The 16,403-nt window shown below is 35.4% G+C and overlaps 1 protein-coding gene across 1 annotated transcript in view; it reads right to left on the bottom strand.

The window, feature by feature from the left end:
- The window catches only part of LOC134530706 (uncharacterized), a 466,998-nt gene that overhangs the window by 24,326 nt on the left and 426,269 nt on the right, over positions 1-16,403 (bottom strand). Inside the window, exon 6 of the mRNA XM_063365805.1 lies at positions 4,732-4,828. Within this exon, the coding sequence (XP_063221875.1) occupies positions 4,740-4,828 (89 nt within the window). The 3' untranslated portion in view covers positions 4,732-4,739. The remainder of the gene's footprint in view (positions 1-4,731; positions 4,829-16,403) is intronic.

The following is a 16,403-nucleotide window of genomic DNA, read 5'->3' as shown; positions in this document are numbered from 1 at the left end:
ACAGTGTTACGTGTAGCATAAGAATGATGAAATGATTTTGGTGTATTATGCTACTGAGATAAATGGACGAGAACCTGCCAGGCCTAAGACTTAACAATTAAGCTGTGAAAATCATTTTACTAAAAAAAGAAGATAAAAGTTTTTAAAAGTTTTATAAATTGTTAATCTTAATGATTAGACTTTTTGTATAGTTCTCTTCATTCGCGTTTAGTACAGTTCTAAACGACTTGAAAATGTATTAATACATCGTGGAAACTGCAAAGCTTAGAATGAATTGTATTTTTTTGTAGAAAAACATTGAAAAGTATGTTAAATTATATATATATATATATATATATGAGATTTTGGTTACTGGGGTTGAAAAAATCTCTTGTTTTAATCATATATGGTTTAAAATTTTAAATAAATTATTTTCTCTTTATTTATACAGGAACGAACAAAACTGTGCTTGAGTAACTCAGGATCTTCCTCACAAGGATTTAAATCTTGCTTTTTTGGCTGACAGAACATTAATGTGGTGATAGTTATTGAGGGGGGGGGGGGGGGGCTAGTTTTGTAAAAGGACATTCGCATCTTTTACAGGTTTCGCTCAGATGGTGATCAGCCCCAAGCCATCTAGATTTGCAGGAGCAAAAACTGACTCAAAATAATCACACGCATCTGACTCTTTGACGAGACATACACTTCTTAATTAAGCCAAATTTCCATTTTTCAGGTTTATTTCATTTTTTTATGTTTGTAGATGGGTAAAATTACTTTTAAGCCAATTGTAAGTTTTTTTATTTCATGCAAAAAATAGATTTTCCTTTTCTAAATCAAAACAAAACGACATATCTGACATATTATAGTTGTATAAAACATTTTTTTCGATTTACAGACATTTTATTGTAAATATTTGAAAACTACCCCAACCTTATATTATTTCGGTGAAATCGACCATAAAAAAAATAATTATTAATTTTTATTGTATTTTTTTGTAACTATAATGAGTTTTACTTAAACAAACACATAAATTATAATATTTAACACTTTAAGTATATTTATCTAAAACATTGAGAGACAGTTTAGTTTTAATAAAATAATTTGTTTCAACTTTTTATATCGAGTTAATAGTTTTCAGAAACTTTTTACATACGAACCGAACCAAACTTTGTTCATACAAAAAAAACTCATTTTCCTGATCCACGATTAGAATACAAATACCCTCGCTTCGCTGTAAATGCTGCAACCAACTGTCAACTGCTCTACGAAGGTTTGCCAAAAACATTTTCTTGATGGCGTCCCATTTATTGGAATGGCTGATCAAGGTAAAGCGTATAGCCTACAAAAGCTATTCTCCTTCCACAACAACAATTCTGAATGTGAACACTCATGGACCTCTATATCTGCACGAACGATAACGCGGAAATTTGTATGCTGCTGGTGGACTTATCATATAGTGGACGATGCACATGGCACAATTTTATGAAAGTAGGTAAAAATAGCTGGTCCTGGGACACCTGGGATAACTGCTACACCGGTCCTGGATCAAGTCATCGCTACCACCTAGGACCCGGTCCACCTTGGACCCGCCATTTTGTATTTTATAAAACTTTCCTTTATCTTGGAACACCGTTACAGATCTGCTTACGCCCGACATCTTGGACGTGAAAAACGACTTTTCGAAAATTCGATTATTTTCAAATTCTATTGCGATATCAGCCTCCATCTTGTTTCGGTCTGCTGGTGGCCGCCATTTTGAGCGCCACATTGAATGCCAGCTTAAGCTACCAGAGTGTGTTCGAATGGCTAACAGGTCATTTGGAGAATGAAGAAATAAATAAGGAACATATGCTTTTGAAGTATGTCATAAAGTACTAGTGATGTTTGGCAGGTAGCACCACATTGAAATTTCATAAACAGAGGGCACCACCATATTTAGTGCTGCTAGGGAGCGCACTATTCAATGTGCTTTTCGTCTGATAGGACTCGTTTTTGTAGACTCACAGAACGCACAAGCAATGTATCACATTCCCGCCACATTTATTTGAAAGTGACGCCATCTTGAATGGAAAGGCATAGTGCATCTAAGGAAATTATTCATAAGCTTATAGATATATTGGTAGATATAGTATTACTCCTTTATATCCGGTTTAAATTATATACGAATTTTTTGCTTAGAAGTAGCATAGTATATTTATTAAAATAAATTTCTATAGTGATGATTTTCTTTGTAAATAATATAAAGTATTCTTATTCCATCTGAAGAAATCTGCTATACTAGCCAACAATCATATAGAGGTAAACGATTCTTTAGTGCTAGCTGACTTATAATAAATTACAATAAGATGTTTAGGTTATGGTAATTAAATACGATTTTTATACCCATACATTGTTATTAAATAAACTATAGGGACGGTTCAGTAGCTCAATGTCGTAATCGGGAAGAAGCAAATTCGTCACCCCCCCCCCCCCCCCCCAAACCGCTATAGTATTTTTCACTCAATATTTTTCTTCAATAATAATGCACTTCATTAAGCAGGTTAAACGACTAGTATATGGCTCAATTTATGACCACTGAATATACAAGTATTTGGACATAATTATGAAAATAAGTAGATTAAGGATACAACTTTCATAGGTGGCAATTTTTATCTAAGAATTTCAGATTAAAAAAAAGCTTTTAAGGGTTTTGAGATAGCCCACAAATGTATTTTCAGTATCATACATATTGAAAACATATTTTGGGAGACGACCCAGAACCAGGCCCATCCAAGACAGAGTCTTAAAGCTTCCTTCATCTTCTCCCGTTTCCCACCAATGCTGGCCACTCCCATGCAGCACACCTGGTGGCCGCCCACACGACACGATTTCGACCCCGGTCGAGGTGCTCAGGTACGAGGGAGGTGAGCGCATCCTCGTGAGTGGTGGGCTCCACACCTCGACAGCTACAACTCATGGCGGTAAGAAGAAAGGGAGTTGGCGTGTGCAATAATTCCCATGTTAGTAGGCTACTTCCAAGTCAAAATGAGAACGTCCTCCGCCTCCCTTTCCTTTCCGTATAGCAAAACAATTTTTGGTTACAATGAAGTTTAATGCTAATTTCTTGCAGATTTGTTGTAATTATGTTTGTTTAGCAGCACTCACTACATGATGGCATTTTTATGATTCTTCCCAGTGAGCTCCTTTGAGATATTAAACTTATAGCATACTAGCTAATGCCCGGCATGCATTGCTAAGACTCTTACAATTTTTTTTGTAATTTGTTTTAAGTAGGTACTGACATGCAAAGCATCTCTCTCTATCTATATATGTATGCCCACTATAAATTTCACTATATATCTATATATAGGCCTACATATAGAAATCTCAATATAATTATATATACATATATAAATCTCTTTATATCTCTATATATCCATATCTCCCAAAATTTATCCATTACACTTTATCTCTCTCTATATCTATGTATCTATGATTATATATATCTCAATATATCCCTATATAGGTCTACATATCTCTATATCTAAATATATCTCGCTCTTTCTTCTTCTATCACTATGTATCTGTATATCTCCCTCCCTTTATCTTCTATAACTCTCTACACTTCTCTCCATATCTCTATCACTCTGTCTATATCTTCCTATAGCTATATAGCTTTACATTTACAAAACAGAAGACGAACACACTAACCTTCATATATATCTTTATTTTTATCTTTTTTTACCTGTTACAGGTGTTACATAATAATATAAAAACACGCACGTATTTGAATACAAACGTGTCAAAATCTCAAATCAATCGGTGAAGAACTTTCGGAGTTTTAAAATTTTAACAAACGAACCTTTAAAATTTTATTTATTTAGATAAACCTTTATAAAGCTACGTTTGTTTGCTATCAAATCGGTAACCAGCTAAATTCAACAAAATATTGTAGTATGTAGATATAGGAAAGTCGTCGAGAATCTGCGAGACAAGTGATGCTCAGCAAACCCTGGCGGCATAAGCTGTACCTAGCATTGTAAACAATGTTGTAAGTTCAAGATCTTTAGTTTTCATTTTACTTGAATTGTTTTTATTTTATATTTATTCATGTAATCTACTAAGCATGAAAACATTTTCAGAACTTGGGAGAGTACGAATATTTTCAGTTCAAGAATTTTTGTTCTCTTAGAGAAGAATCGTTCGTAAGTCAAAGGTCCAGAGCATGAGTCATCCATTAAAACGTACACAATTTTTAATCTCACGCGTATGCTTACAGATCACGTAGCTAGGATCGCTGTAGTAGCGCGTCGTGTGCTTTGCCCATTTTAACAGGCCTGAGTTTCCTATTTTGTCGTATATGGAGTGAAGAATTTTCAGGAGTCGGCATGCTGTGAGGTAGATGAAGTCACTTTTTAACCTCACCATCGTCATGTTGTTTCACCCAAAACATCGCGGAAATGGTGTTTGATCACTTCTGACGATGGTTAGAAAGTATGAATTATAATATCCGTCGTTAAAATCTGTAACTTTCAAAGAAAATAGTAATTTTAAACTGTTTCCACACTGCAAACGCTACACGTCAGCCAATGTTCTAGGTATCTAATCAATATGGCGCAACAGTTAGCTGAAGAAGAAAAACGGCTTCCAAAACCTAAAATGTAAGTATGCAGACGTGGCCACCCCCTGTTGTCGCCTACAAAATTTGCTTCAACTTCAGAACAAACACCCACTCCACATAGGTACTAATACCTCCATGCTCCAACTCACCTCGCGTCTCAGCAGCGGGGCCACGTCGTGAGAGCTGCTATCGCCGCCGCTGACAGCAACACAAGATGGCGGCTCAGGTGGCGCGCGCTGCCATTCTCTGCAACACGAGAACGAACACGCGGACTTGAGCGGTTTGAAACCGACGATAATGACAACAAGTTTGCTGTCAAACCATTTGAAAAACAAAATATATTAACACAAAGCTAGTAGAAGTCTGATCAACAATTTTCGTTAAGGGGCCCGCCTGGTCAAAGGAGTATTTGTGTTAGTTTAGGTGGGATGATAAGTGCGACTCTCGCTGGTTCTTCGGGTATGGTGTCTCGTATCTGAACTGGCGCGCAATCTTCTGGTCGTGCAGAGGGCAACTATGAGATTGAGGGATAATCGCAACATAATATTGCAGAAAAATTAAGATAAAGTTGTAGCCCCCACACACGATCCGTTCGGGTGCTCGGTTTGCACCGAACATTCCGAACTGACAGTTTGAACAGACCTGAAGTCCACACACGATAATTCTTGCGGTTGTTCTTGCTGTATGGATAGAACTTCGTATGATGCAATTTCATTTACACTTCTAGTTAAAAATAAATAAAAAAAGCAAACCAACCAAAGAATAAACACAAATATGTCTGCCAAGACTCTTGGCTGATGGACTGATGACTGATTGTTTCGACTGACATTTTGGACTGGCGAGACGCTGTTCCCACACACGGCAGTTCGGACTGGGTGCAGTCCGATTTGATGGGAAGCCCCCAGTTTGTCAGTCCATCAGTTTCGACTGATCAGTCCACCGTCTTTGATCACACACGACAGTTCCGACTGTTAATATCCGATTCGGTTTCATTTCCCGTGTGCTGACAGTACCCGAAGAAGGAGTCTTTGTGGACCGTGCCGTGCGGCAGTGTGTATTCTCGGGGTATTCTAGTTTCCGCAACCCACTGAAACAGAAACTTTTCCTCTTAGAACCCATTTGTTGTCCCAAATTACGATTTTGTCGAGACTTCAAGCCATCGTTTATTCCTTCATTCAATTGTGATTTATATGTATTATTTATTTGACACAAATGAAAAATACACGTGGAAATAAATGGTGATATCTATATTTTTTTTTTTTTCCAAGACTTGGTGTACTTTAAAGCGGAAAAATTAAAACAATCTTTACTTATGCATTACTCTTATTAGGTTTCTTAAAATATAAGGCTTTAGCTGATAACCTTATCATTAAGTTGAAGCATGAATCTCAAAGTTAGGTCAGTTTAGTTTTGTCAAATAATGTTTTGTTTTCTAGTTGTACATTTTAAAAATAATTACTTGGTTAATATTTAGAAATTTGTATGAATTCATTCCATTATACTGGCAAGGAATTTTAAATTTAATGGCAATGGCCAGTTTCTAGTAACTACAGCTTAATTAACGTTTTTAACTGGCGCTTACATTAAAATGCAAATCCACTTACGTTAAAGAATCAATATCCCAAATAAAAAAGTTACAAACAACAGGTATACAAATAATACAGGCATTAATCTCCAAGCGCCGTATTTTATTTTAAGTATAATAAACCTAATCGTCATCAAAACCCACCCGTTTCACAGTTTATTATTTTTACAAATTATAGTTTCAAAAGTAAGATCACTATTGTTTGGAGAAGGAAACAAAATGAAAAGAGCTCTCTTCATTTGGTATAAAGTTGCTAAGTCATATCTTCCCGTTGCAAATGAGTGGTTGAGAAACTTTTCCAGATAAGATACTTTAACGACTGAAAGAATAAACAACCCAGATGTAATGTATTCCTGCGGCGGTCGGGCTCTTCACAGCGGCCAAGATGTTAATCTCCCTCTTTATATAACTCGGAGGATAAAATGTCGCGAAACATTACGCAGGGAAAATGCGAAACGCGTGCACTCGCGAGGCGCAAAGAACACCGAAATCCCCCCCCCCCCCCCACCCCAACCACCACACTTTTTCCACCAGAGAGCATAAATTCAGAAATGCAAAACAACTCCAACCAAAAATAAGATCTGCAAGTCTACAAGAGTTTTGCGGTAAAGAATGCTGGAGAAACAAGATGGCGTTCTTCTCCTGGAACGCGCGCAAGCAATTACTGTCTCGCTGGTTTATGTTCCGCTAACCTTTGACAACAAAATGCAATGGTTACTGCCTTCAGATCTGCATAAGAAAATATTAAACTTTAAATTTTAAAAAAATCTTTCATTTGGTTACAAGAAACATTTTGTAGGTAACAAACAATGTAACACTTGACAGTATTGATGGTGGTGAGGAGCTTGTTAAAACTATCAGCAAATATAATAAATCAACTTTTTGCATAAGAATTTTCATACAGCGTAGGCTACTTTCTTACTGACACAAAACGTAAATAATAAAATATGTTGGTGCATACTTAGACTAGACTTGATAAGTTCTCTACGAGTATTTGCAATTTATCATAGTTATAATGAACCGTTATCCACAACCGATCCTGCACATACAACTTTAAGAACAAATACATACTTAAATATCGTCAAACCAACAGATAAATTAAGAGAGTTTAAGGTTTTTAAAATACCTGGAACGAGACCTCATTTTAATTTTGAAATTATATATATATATATATATATACATATATATATATATATTTCGCAAAACAAAATTCATTTTTGCAGCATTAATAATAGCTTTCTAGACGTGACGGACATAAATGAAGTTACTGATATATATTTTATTTGAAAAGTTGGCACACATGATTGACTCAGTGTATAATTCTCTCTTACTGCCAATGCCTTAAAATTGGTTTCAACTTCAGTCAGGCATGGGATTTTTTTTGTACAAGTACTAAAGTAGAAGTTCTGACGAACACTGTCATGTAGAGAATTATAAGTTTCCTACTGGGCGTAAAATAATAAATTAGAGAAAATTAATTTAAGAGGAAGATAAATATTATGACATTTTTACAAACTTATAATTTAGTGTCAATAATATTATTTGAGATTAATAATTGTATTGTTATTTATTTTATATACATTAGCAGGAATTGATTTATAAAATAAATAACTTACATTCCTAGTAGCCTACGCCCCAAATGACTGAAACAACATAATTTAAAATTGAGTTTAGACAAGGAATATCAAATTATGTAGCATGGTTTAATTGAGCTACACCAAAACGCCATAATGCATTGCAATATGGCATAACCTTTTTTCTTACCATACATAAATGGCGATACTTCGTAAAGGCAAGCAGGGTGGATGTAAAGCATTAGGTTGGAACAAGTGATGATGACCTCTAACCGAATGTGGGTGTCTTTTCAAAGTCCTTCATTAAACTCATTTTTAAAGGCTTCGAGGAATATATACGAAGATCTTTGAACACAATTCATTCGTGTGTGAGAATGTAAATAACAACTGACGTCTCTTTTAGTCAGTTTTCCAAGGATATTCAGGCAGATTTAATGGGACGGCATATATTATCCATGTGTTCGTCTGTATCAGAGAATCAATCATAACTATAAATTGAGGTAGAAAGTTTCATCTTCGGCACTGTTTAGTAAATATTTGTAAATTGTTTTATGTTTTTGCAGGAATCTGATTTTTTTCTGATTAATAATAATAAACCACATTCAAAAGATCCGTAACAATACAGCTATTAAAAAAAAAGGCTGTACACCAATACAGATGGTTTTAATAGAAATATATATAATGTACAAACTTCTAAAGAATTTAGGACTGGATAATTTCCTGGCCTCATAGCTTTTAACTGATGTCTATGGTTTGAAATCAGACTAAACTTTCCCATTATATCAAAGTAGAGATTCTTTAAATCGATTTTAGCGTGCATGTAGAACATGGTTATAAATTTGCAAATGCTGCTGGAGGTTCTGTCTGAACAGCCAAAATATTTACGGGTAAGTTACACTCTCTTTAATAAAATATCCTAAATAAGGATACACGAAAGGTTTAAGTTATAACCAATTTAAAAACAAGTTAATTTGCATAGTTTCAAGATAATTTTTACTTTCTGTTAAGATAGGAAATCAATTCATTGACGTCTAATATCATTTTGGGCAGAAACGGAAACGTTATCTTGGCTTCTTGGATTTTAAGCAATCACTATATTTGTTTTAATTGAGATTTAAGTTATCTTAAACCATACTCTGTTATAAATATTAAGAATAATAAACAAATTTAAAAAATATTTTTTAATATTTTTTTGTATGGAGGTACACTAGAAAAGCATTAGACTGAGATAAATTTGTATTTCACATTAAAAATATTGCTCTAAAACTTGTTGCTACTTAAAAGTTTCAGCCAACATGGAACAGGCTTATATAATATTTTCCATTTTCATAATCTGTCAAAACAAAATAACTACAATACGATATTACCTACATGAAGACAATAAATAATTCCTTGAAAATAACGCAGAAAAATTGCCAGTGCTAGTAGTAGTTTTCTCTGGAGGAATATAAAATGTGAATTACAATTTCAACATGTTTATTTGCTGTCTTGTTGTATGGAGGTTTTTATTGCTTTCAATTATAACTGCGAAACAGTATTATTACATTTTTTTTAATATTTTTACTATTTCTGCATATTATATAAAGTTATGATAAATATTTTTTATGTTAGCTATTGAATTTATATTCCAGTATTAATATACGCTGCTGGTATGGGTGGTAATTTTACTTTCAGTCTTGGAGTTAATTTTGAACAGATGATAATTCTTAGTTTGGTTGCAACTTTTGACGACAGAAGAACCATATGTTGAATAAATATATATGTAGTATAGTTTGTATTCGATAGAGTAGCAGTACCATCGAACTATCTGTCGTTTAATAAGACACAGTGAAATAAGTCCAAACAAAGTGGTGGCTCTCAACATAAAAATGTTTTTTTTTTGACAGCAAAGATGTGTCCCATCACGATGCAGCCTTTACCAAAGATTACTTTCATTTGATGATTGCAATCGATGTGAAACTATCTGCGAAATAATATTTGATTCGTTCGACCATTCCACAACCTGGCGTATCAAGAAAGAAAGACTATGTTAGCAGTCATTAGTTTGCGTATCAAAGATTTTCACCCTAATTTTCCGGGAAATTTTTGATTTTTACGTTATAAATTTAATTATTTACCGAAAAACCTTTAGTGTTTAATGCACTCTAACTTAAGCTTGAAATTTAATTCAACTTATTGAACTATATTAAATTTAAAACTTCAGGTTGAGCTATTTAAGGAAAGATTATTTATGTTCAAGATTTAACCTCGTAAGTTTATAGTTAAATTACTTCACATGTATTCTAGTCAATGATTATAATACAAATTGCATTTGCTACTTGTGATTAAGGATTTTTCTAAAGACCTCTGTAAATGATCCTTGAAAAGTAAATCTTAAGTTATGGTAGGGTTTTTTTTTTTGGACCTCCCGGACAGTTTCAAGATTTCTACGGAATCTCTGATGCTGCCTTTCATGAAAACACGAGTTGCTTGCGCCATGTTAGTGTAACAGACAATATGACATAATTTCATTGTACTTACCTGTTACTTTTGTTCGTATTTATTTGAAACTAGCTGAACTACTCAACGTTGTCCAGGTTAAACAACCCTTGGGAGCTGATTTTCGTTAAATCCTTTCTTATCGGATGTCTATGTAGCAAAAGAAATATATATGTCAAATTTCAAGTCTATAAATACTAACGTTCCTGAGAATTTTGATGAGTGTGTCATTGAGTGATATTTCACTTCATACAAACTTTACCACCCCTTATCAAACCTTTAGGTAATGGAATTTCAAAAAATTATTCCTTAGTTCACCTTAGGGAACTCAAGGAAATCTCCAGGTCCACCGGTGTAGACTATGCGTTGTCTGTCAGTCAGTGTTAGAGTTTTATTAATTAGATAAACCTAATTATAATCAAATAACAAAAACCCATTATACTAATGTTTTTAATTGTTTAACTTCGAATTGTTTTGACTGTACCCAGCTCGTTTTAACTTACTCCTGTTGTCATCAACCAATGTTCCTTTAAAAATCATATTTTTAGCAAAATTTTTAATATAACTAAACTTCAATAATTCCTTAAAAGGATACATCGCGTTAGGGTTTCGTGGCTCAAATGGCAAGTTGACCGTATCAATAGTACTAAGCTTACTTGTTTAATAATATTTTTTCTGTGTGTAAGACTTTGTGTTGACTATCACAGTTATAAAAAAATCGCTTAGTTTATGAAATCAGCTTCAAAAGTTCATGTTACTTCTATTTCATAATTCTAAGGGATCTGATCAATGTATTGATGCCAGATTTCTAATGTATTTTTAAAGTTGTAATTACTCATTGCTATAGTTAAGTTAACAGTATTTATTCAATAATAGTTTTGCTACTTAATTTTTATTTGGCACACCAATATGGTTCTCGAATTGTTACATATATGTATATATGTATGTAAATAAATACACTTTATATATATATATATAACTACACACGGGTCCGCATGATGACGACTTGGGTTTGGCGGTAGAAATTTCGAGTTATCCCGCCTGTGGGCCTCATTCAGGTATTCTCATATACTAACTACAAACCGTAGGCGGTAGTTGGACCACACTTCCTCGCTCATGACAACATATCGTCAATTTCTAAGATCCTGTGCACGAGGCTACAATCACTGGCCAGATGAATGAACTGGTTAAATGAAACCATCCGCAGACGCTGTGTTTAATGGATATAGCCTCTCATGTGGGAGTCTTGCAAAATGACACTCTGGTTGTAGCGAGTGCCCGTGGCTTGTCGATAGTATTAGAGAATGCCACGAGACGCCCCACAGGAGGGAAAATCGACAACACTCACGTCTACCGCCTACTCGCAGTATGCATTTCAGAATCGTGTTCCAGTTAGGAGAAGCTATCATTTCTTGGTATCAAATGTCTCATAATGTAATTATAAATAGTGCTAAGAAACATTAGATAATGGACAACGGTTGATGCAATCAACTTTCAGCCTCGAGTTTTGATGCACCTTTGATGAACTATGATGCTACGCCATTACACAACAACAGCTGTTCTCCTTCCTGAAGACTTTCCAATAAAGGGCAAAATATATTTTACTGCTCATTATACGAACCAAATTCGTAGATTTTTTTCTTAGAACCTTCTCGCAGCCTATTTCACTGAATGTATTACTTAAAAAATAAAATTAGTTACATTTAAACTTGCCAGTACCGGTTGCATTAACCTTAGTAATCAAAACACATTTGGTTGCACGAATATTTGTGACCAACGCCTCCTGAGTATATAAATTACTGTATGAATCAGAGAGTCTGCCAAAATCGAGGTTGGTGTTTTATCAGACAATCGTGTTAAATACTCTACCGGATTCTTCTAGGCTATTCTGAAATGCTGTGATAATTAGTCCATTCAATAATTTTATGTCAATTCTTGTTTAACTTTTTTGCTTATTGTACTCAAATTAAAATATGGAATTAAATTTGATAGTATAGCATATTACTTTGCCAATTACTTGGTGGATTTCACTCCTTTCTTAGTCCTTCCATCAGTCCCTTCAATGCCTTAGATTTTCAAGAACCCATGAATACGCTGGAGAATTATTTTTCTTTCTCTACAAATAAAACGCATGTACAGTTTGTATAGTGAGTACTGTCTCTTTATCTCTGCTTTTGCTATATATTTTAGGGTATGTACTGTTGAATGGCGAAATGCAAATCAACAGGTTTTAATTTTTTTATTAAGTTTCTATAAATTAGCATATATTGCAGCAGTGGAGCACAAAGTGGCGTGAATAAAAAAATGAAATTAATATTAAACTATGTAACATTTAACCATTTATATTTGTAGGCCAATATAAAATATACTCACACCTAAACTGTCAAAATTCCTATTCAGCCTCCGAAAAAGTTCGAGTAACTCATTGCCATCAACTCTTCCTGAAAAAACCGAAAGACAAAAAAGAACGATGTCTTGAACTCTCAATTTGGAGAGAATTGTGACTGATCACAACTTTGCAGGGTATAATGCGTGTCGTGGTGGAGAACCAGACAGCAGCGCTTTGCAGATGCGCACATGTCCATAATTTCTCGCCAAATTACTTGCCTCCCCCCCCTCCTCCTTCATCAACAACACGACTGCATGCTGCAAAGTAATACGCGAAGCATGTTCCCAAGAGACACTTTTATCGCTTTCCCTCGTCTTCGCCTTGCCCAAGAGGAAGATTGTGCAGAAAGAAGGACGGGATACGCACGGGGGCGAACCGCCGCGGGGAACGTCCAACGGAAGGTCTTCTATCACGGGGACAGCCCTCAATGCGGACCCACGTCAAGCCACAGGCTGGGATGAAACGACACGTAACATTTGCGTTCGGGAGAAAGGAAGAAAAAAAAACAGCTTCTCCTCAACCCCCTTCTCGCTCTTTCTCTCTCTCTCTCTCTCTCTCTCTCTCTCTCTCTCTCGGTGTCCAAGCGCTGTCGGGACGACGGCGGGGCATGACGAGAATGCGAACCGGGCGAGAGGATTCCCACCCGAATGTAATTTGACGGTCCGAGGGCTGGGCATTTCGGGGATGGCACCGCGGATGTGAGGTGCGGTCGACGAGGACGTTCGTGATCGGCCGTCGGCGATCATGGGCGGAGGCATGAGGGGGCGGGGATCACACGAGTCCTCGGGGTCATCGCGTATCCCCCTGAAAACGGAGGGGGGATGATGGATGGCTCGTCTGCGTGCCGACCCGACAGGATGAAATGGGGAAAGTGGCGCTTGGGGGCGGGGGCGGTTGCATAAGCGCGGGGATTTCGTAGGGGAAGGAGGACAGAGTGCCGCTCAAAAAAAAAAAGAAATAAAAAATGAAATGAGCAGGAGGCGTTTGTGGTGGGACGGAGTTTCCCGGGGTGAAAGGAGTGGTGAAGGGTGGTAATGCGTGGCCCATATTTCCCGCAAGGCCAGGCCCACAAAGGGACGCGGAAATCGATAGGACTCGCCAGGCATTGTCCAACATTATTTGCTGGTGGGATTCCGTCGGAGGCCCGTTTCCGCGCCAACCAGGCCTACCACGAGCGGAGCTCTGCTTCGCAGAAATGCGTCCTCACGCGCGTAAAAGAAAGCTTTCGCTGTGGAGGATGGGCTCGCGAAAAGATAAACCAGTTGAACGAAAGGGCGCTTCACATATTCACAACGGAACGTGCTACTGAATTCACGTTATCAAATTTATTCTAAATTTGAAGTGGGGGAAGCTGCTATACTATTAAAAATTTTCACATTTAATTAACGAAGAACACTGATTACAATTTATTCAAATATCTCCGTAAACTTACTTACATCTTTGTAATTATTCGGATACTCTTACCACTTATTTTGAACATGGACCTACATAAATAATCTTGAAGGGTACACAAACCCTTGAAACATGTCTTCAGAAAAAACAGTTATCTTCTACCTTTCGCGTGACTGCTTATTCTGTTAATAACGGAACACAGAAGCCGAATGACGGTATTAGATGTAATGTATAGCGAGATCCAACTATCAAGAACACTGCGTTTATTAAAGTGTGAACATTATATCTCGATATAGGGCTTTTGTTAGGAGTAATTTCGTGAAAATGGAACGGAAGTCTATGAACGGAAATGTGCCACAAAGATGACGGACCCACGTGTTAAAAACATAAATTCGTATATAGTCACTTTCATAAACATTAGGAGACGTACCAAACGTATTGGTGAGCCAAATAAAACTTTATGAAGTGATACTACTCTGGAATAAGTGTGGTAAACTAAAGTAGTCACATGAAAAAGTAATCACAAGTTTTACAATACTTAAGAAAACTGGTATTACAATGAATACAACTTATACTCTCCTAAATTTACAATATGTTTTGTAGCACAGCGGTAGAGCGTGCGCTTGGTAACTTCAAGTGGTACAAATATTGTCACTGGAGTTTTTAAATTTATTTTTAACATTATAATACAATCATATAATAATAACGTTGAATCAGCTGTATAAAGTTAAGGGTTGTTCGAACAAGTATTTATATACTGATTTGTCTTTTACGGAATAAAAAAATACAAAAATATAGTTAGTGTCTAAATATGGGCTTTAAAATGTTTCAGGTTAATAGTTTAGTATGCCATTAAAGTATAACTTTTAACGTGTGCGGAAAATTTATAGTTTTAACTCTTCAGAGAATTTAAACAAGATGGATAGAATTTTTAATAAAATTCCTTGTTGAAGAACAGGTTTAAATCCTGAGCTTTATCAGAGCCACTTCTATTAGTTCAAATTTCCAGGTTGTTTCGAGCTGATAATTGATATGAGCGTTTTATGGTGGCAAGCAACGTGTACGATTCTCTGGCAGCGAATTGTAGCGGCGAGCGCAGAAAGTATGTGTGTGATACGCATCCAAAAATTGTGATTTTTAAAAAGCTTCTATTTTATTTATCTATTTATTTATCACTCTCAGCAATATCTTCAACAATTCGTTGTTTAATTTCATGTTTATTTTAAGTGTTATTTATTTATTTGCAACATTAACAACATAAGAACGCACCAGTTTGCTTGTTATAGAGGTTAGATGTTTACACATCACTGGCAAATACTGAAAGTCTTGCTCACCTTTTTTTGATGTGATTCTTATTTTTAAAATTTAATATATGTTCTAATAAAAAGTTAAGATAAGTGTTATAGCTTCACATAAATCCATATAATTTCCTACATATTATTTCAGTTGCTAATTTTCACAGTTACTAGTGACACTAAGTGTTATTGCTGTTAACATTGAAATCAAAAGCATCCATTCCCGAAAAAGTATATCCTATTCACAAAGTTACGAATCGTTAGAAATTTTTTTAGTAACTTCTATCTCCCTTACATAGATCACTGATAAATTTTAATAGTGTGGACAAACCCAAAAGCTTGACTGTAGAAATAAACAAAGAAATATTGTTCGTATATTGGAATAACGTAATTTTCAGATAAATATATACCAAAATTAAAAAGACACAGAGTGATTTTGATCGAAACAAGAAAATTCAAAAAATACTGGATAGATTTTTAATTTATTTCTCCGTTATGAAAGTACATTATTTTAGATGGATATATACTCTTTAAAAAATACATCATTGAAGTAAGGAATTTTAGAGCAGTAGTCCTAATTAAAACCGAAGAAAACGTTGAGTTAAAACATCCTTGTAAGAAAATAACTTGTCACTACGGCACTACCGTAGAAACCAGCGCGAAGTATGGAATCTTAAAAGTAGTAGATATTTATAATAGTTCCTCCAGCGCCAGGTTTCAGGATTGTGGTGCCGGTGCCGGGATTCGGTCTGTGGATTTTGACGTCCCGGTGGCCATCTTAAATGACCTTGACCCTTGACCTTTGACCTCTGGTCTTCACCTCTGACCTTGACCTTGACAATCAATAAAAAGGACGCACATTTTGAACATAAATCCAACAAAAAAGGAAGACATTTTAACGAAAACGATACGTTCTCAGCAGTAAGATACAATAATACAGGCTTGACTATGTACATTTAACGATAAGGACGTACATTTTTCACGAATATTCAACTGATTAGGATGCGATCGTCAATTTACGATAGGATATAATAAAAAGATAATTATAATATAATGACAAATACATATCAAATCTAAACATTATAAATCGTAATTGGTTACTAAATGA

The sequence above is a fragment of the Bacillus rossius genome, chromosome 3, assembly GCF_032445375.1.
Source record: "Bacillus rossius redtenbacheri isolate Brsri chromosome 3, Brsri_v3, whole genome shotgun sequence".
NCBI lineage: Eukaryota > Metazoa > Arthropoda > Insecta > Phasmatodea > Bacillidae > Bacillus > Bacillus rossius.
The sequence above is the reverse complement of the archived record's forward strand: the minus strand, read 5'-3'. Positions and strand labels throughout refer to the sequence as shown.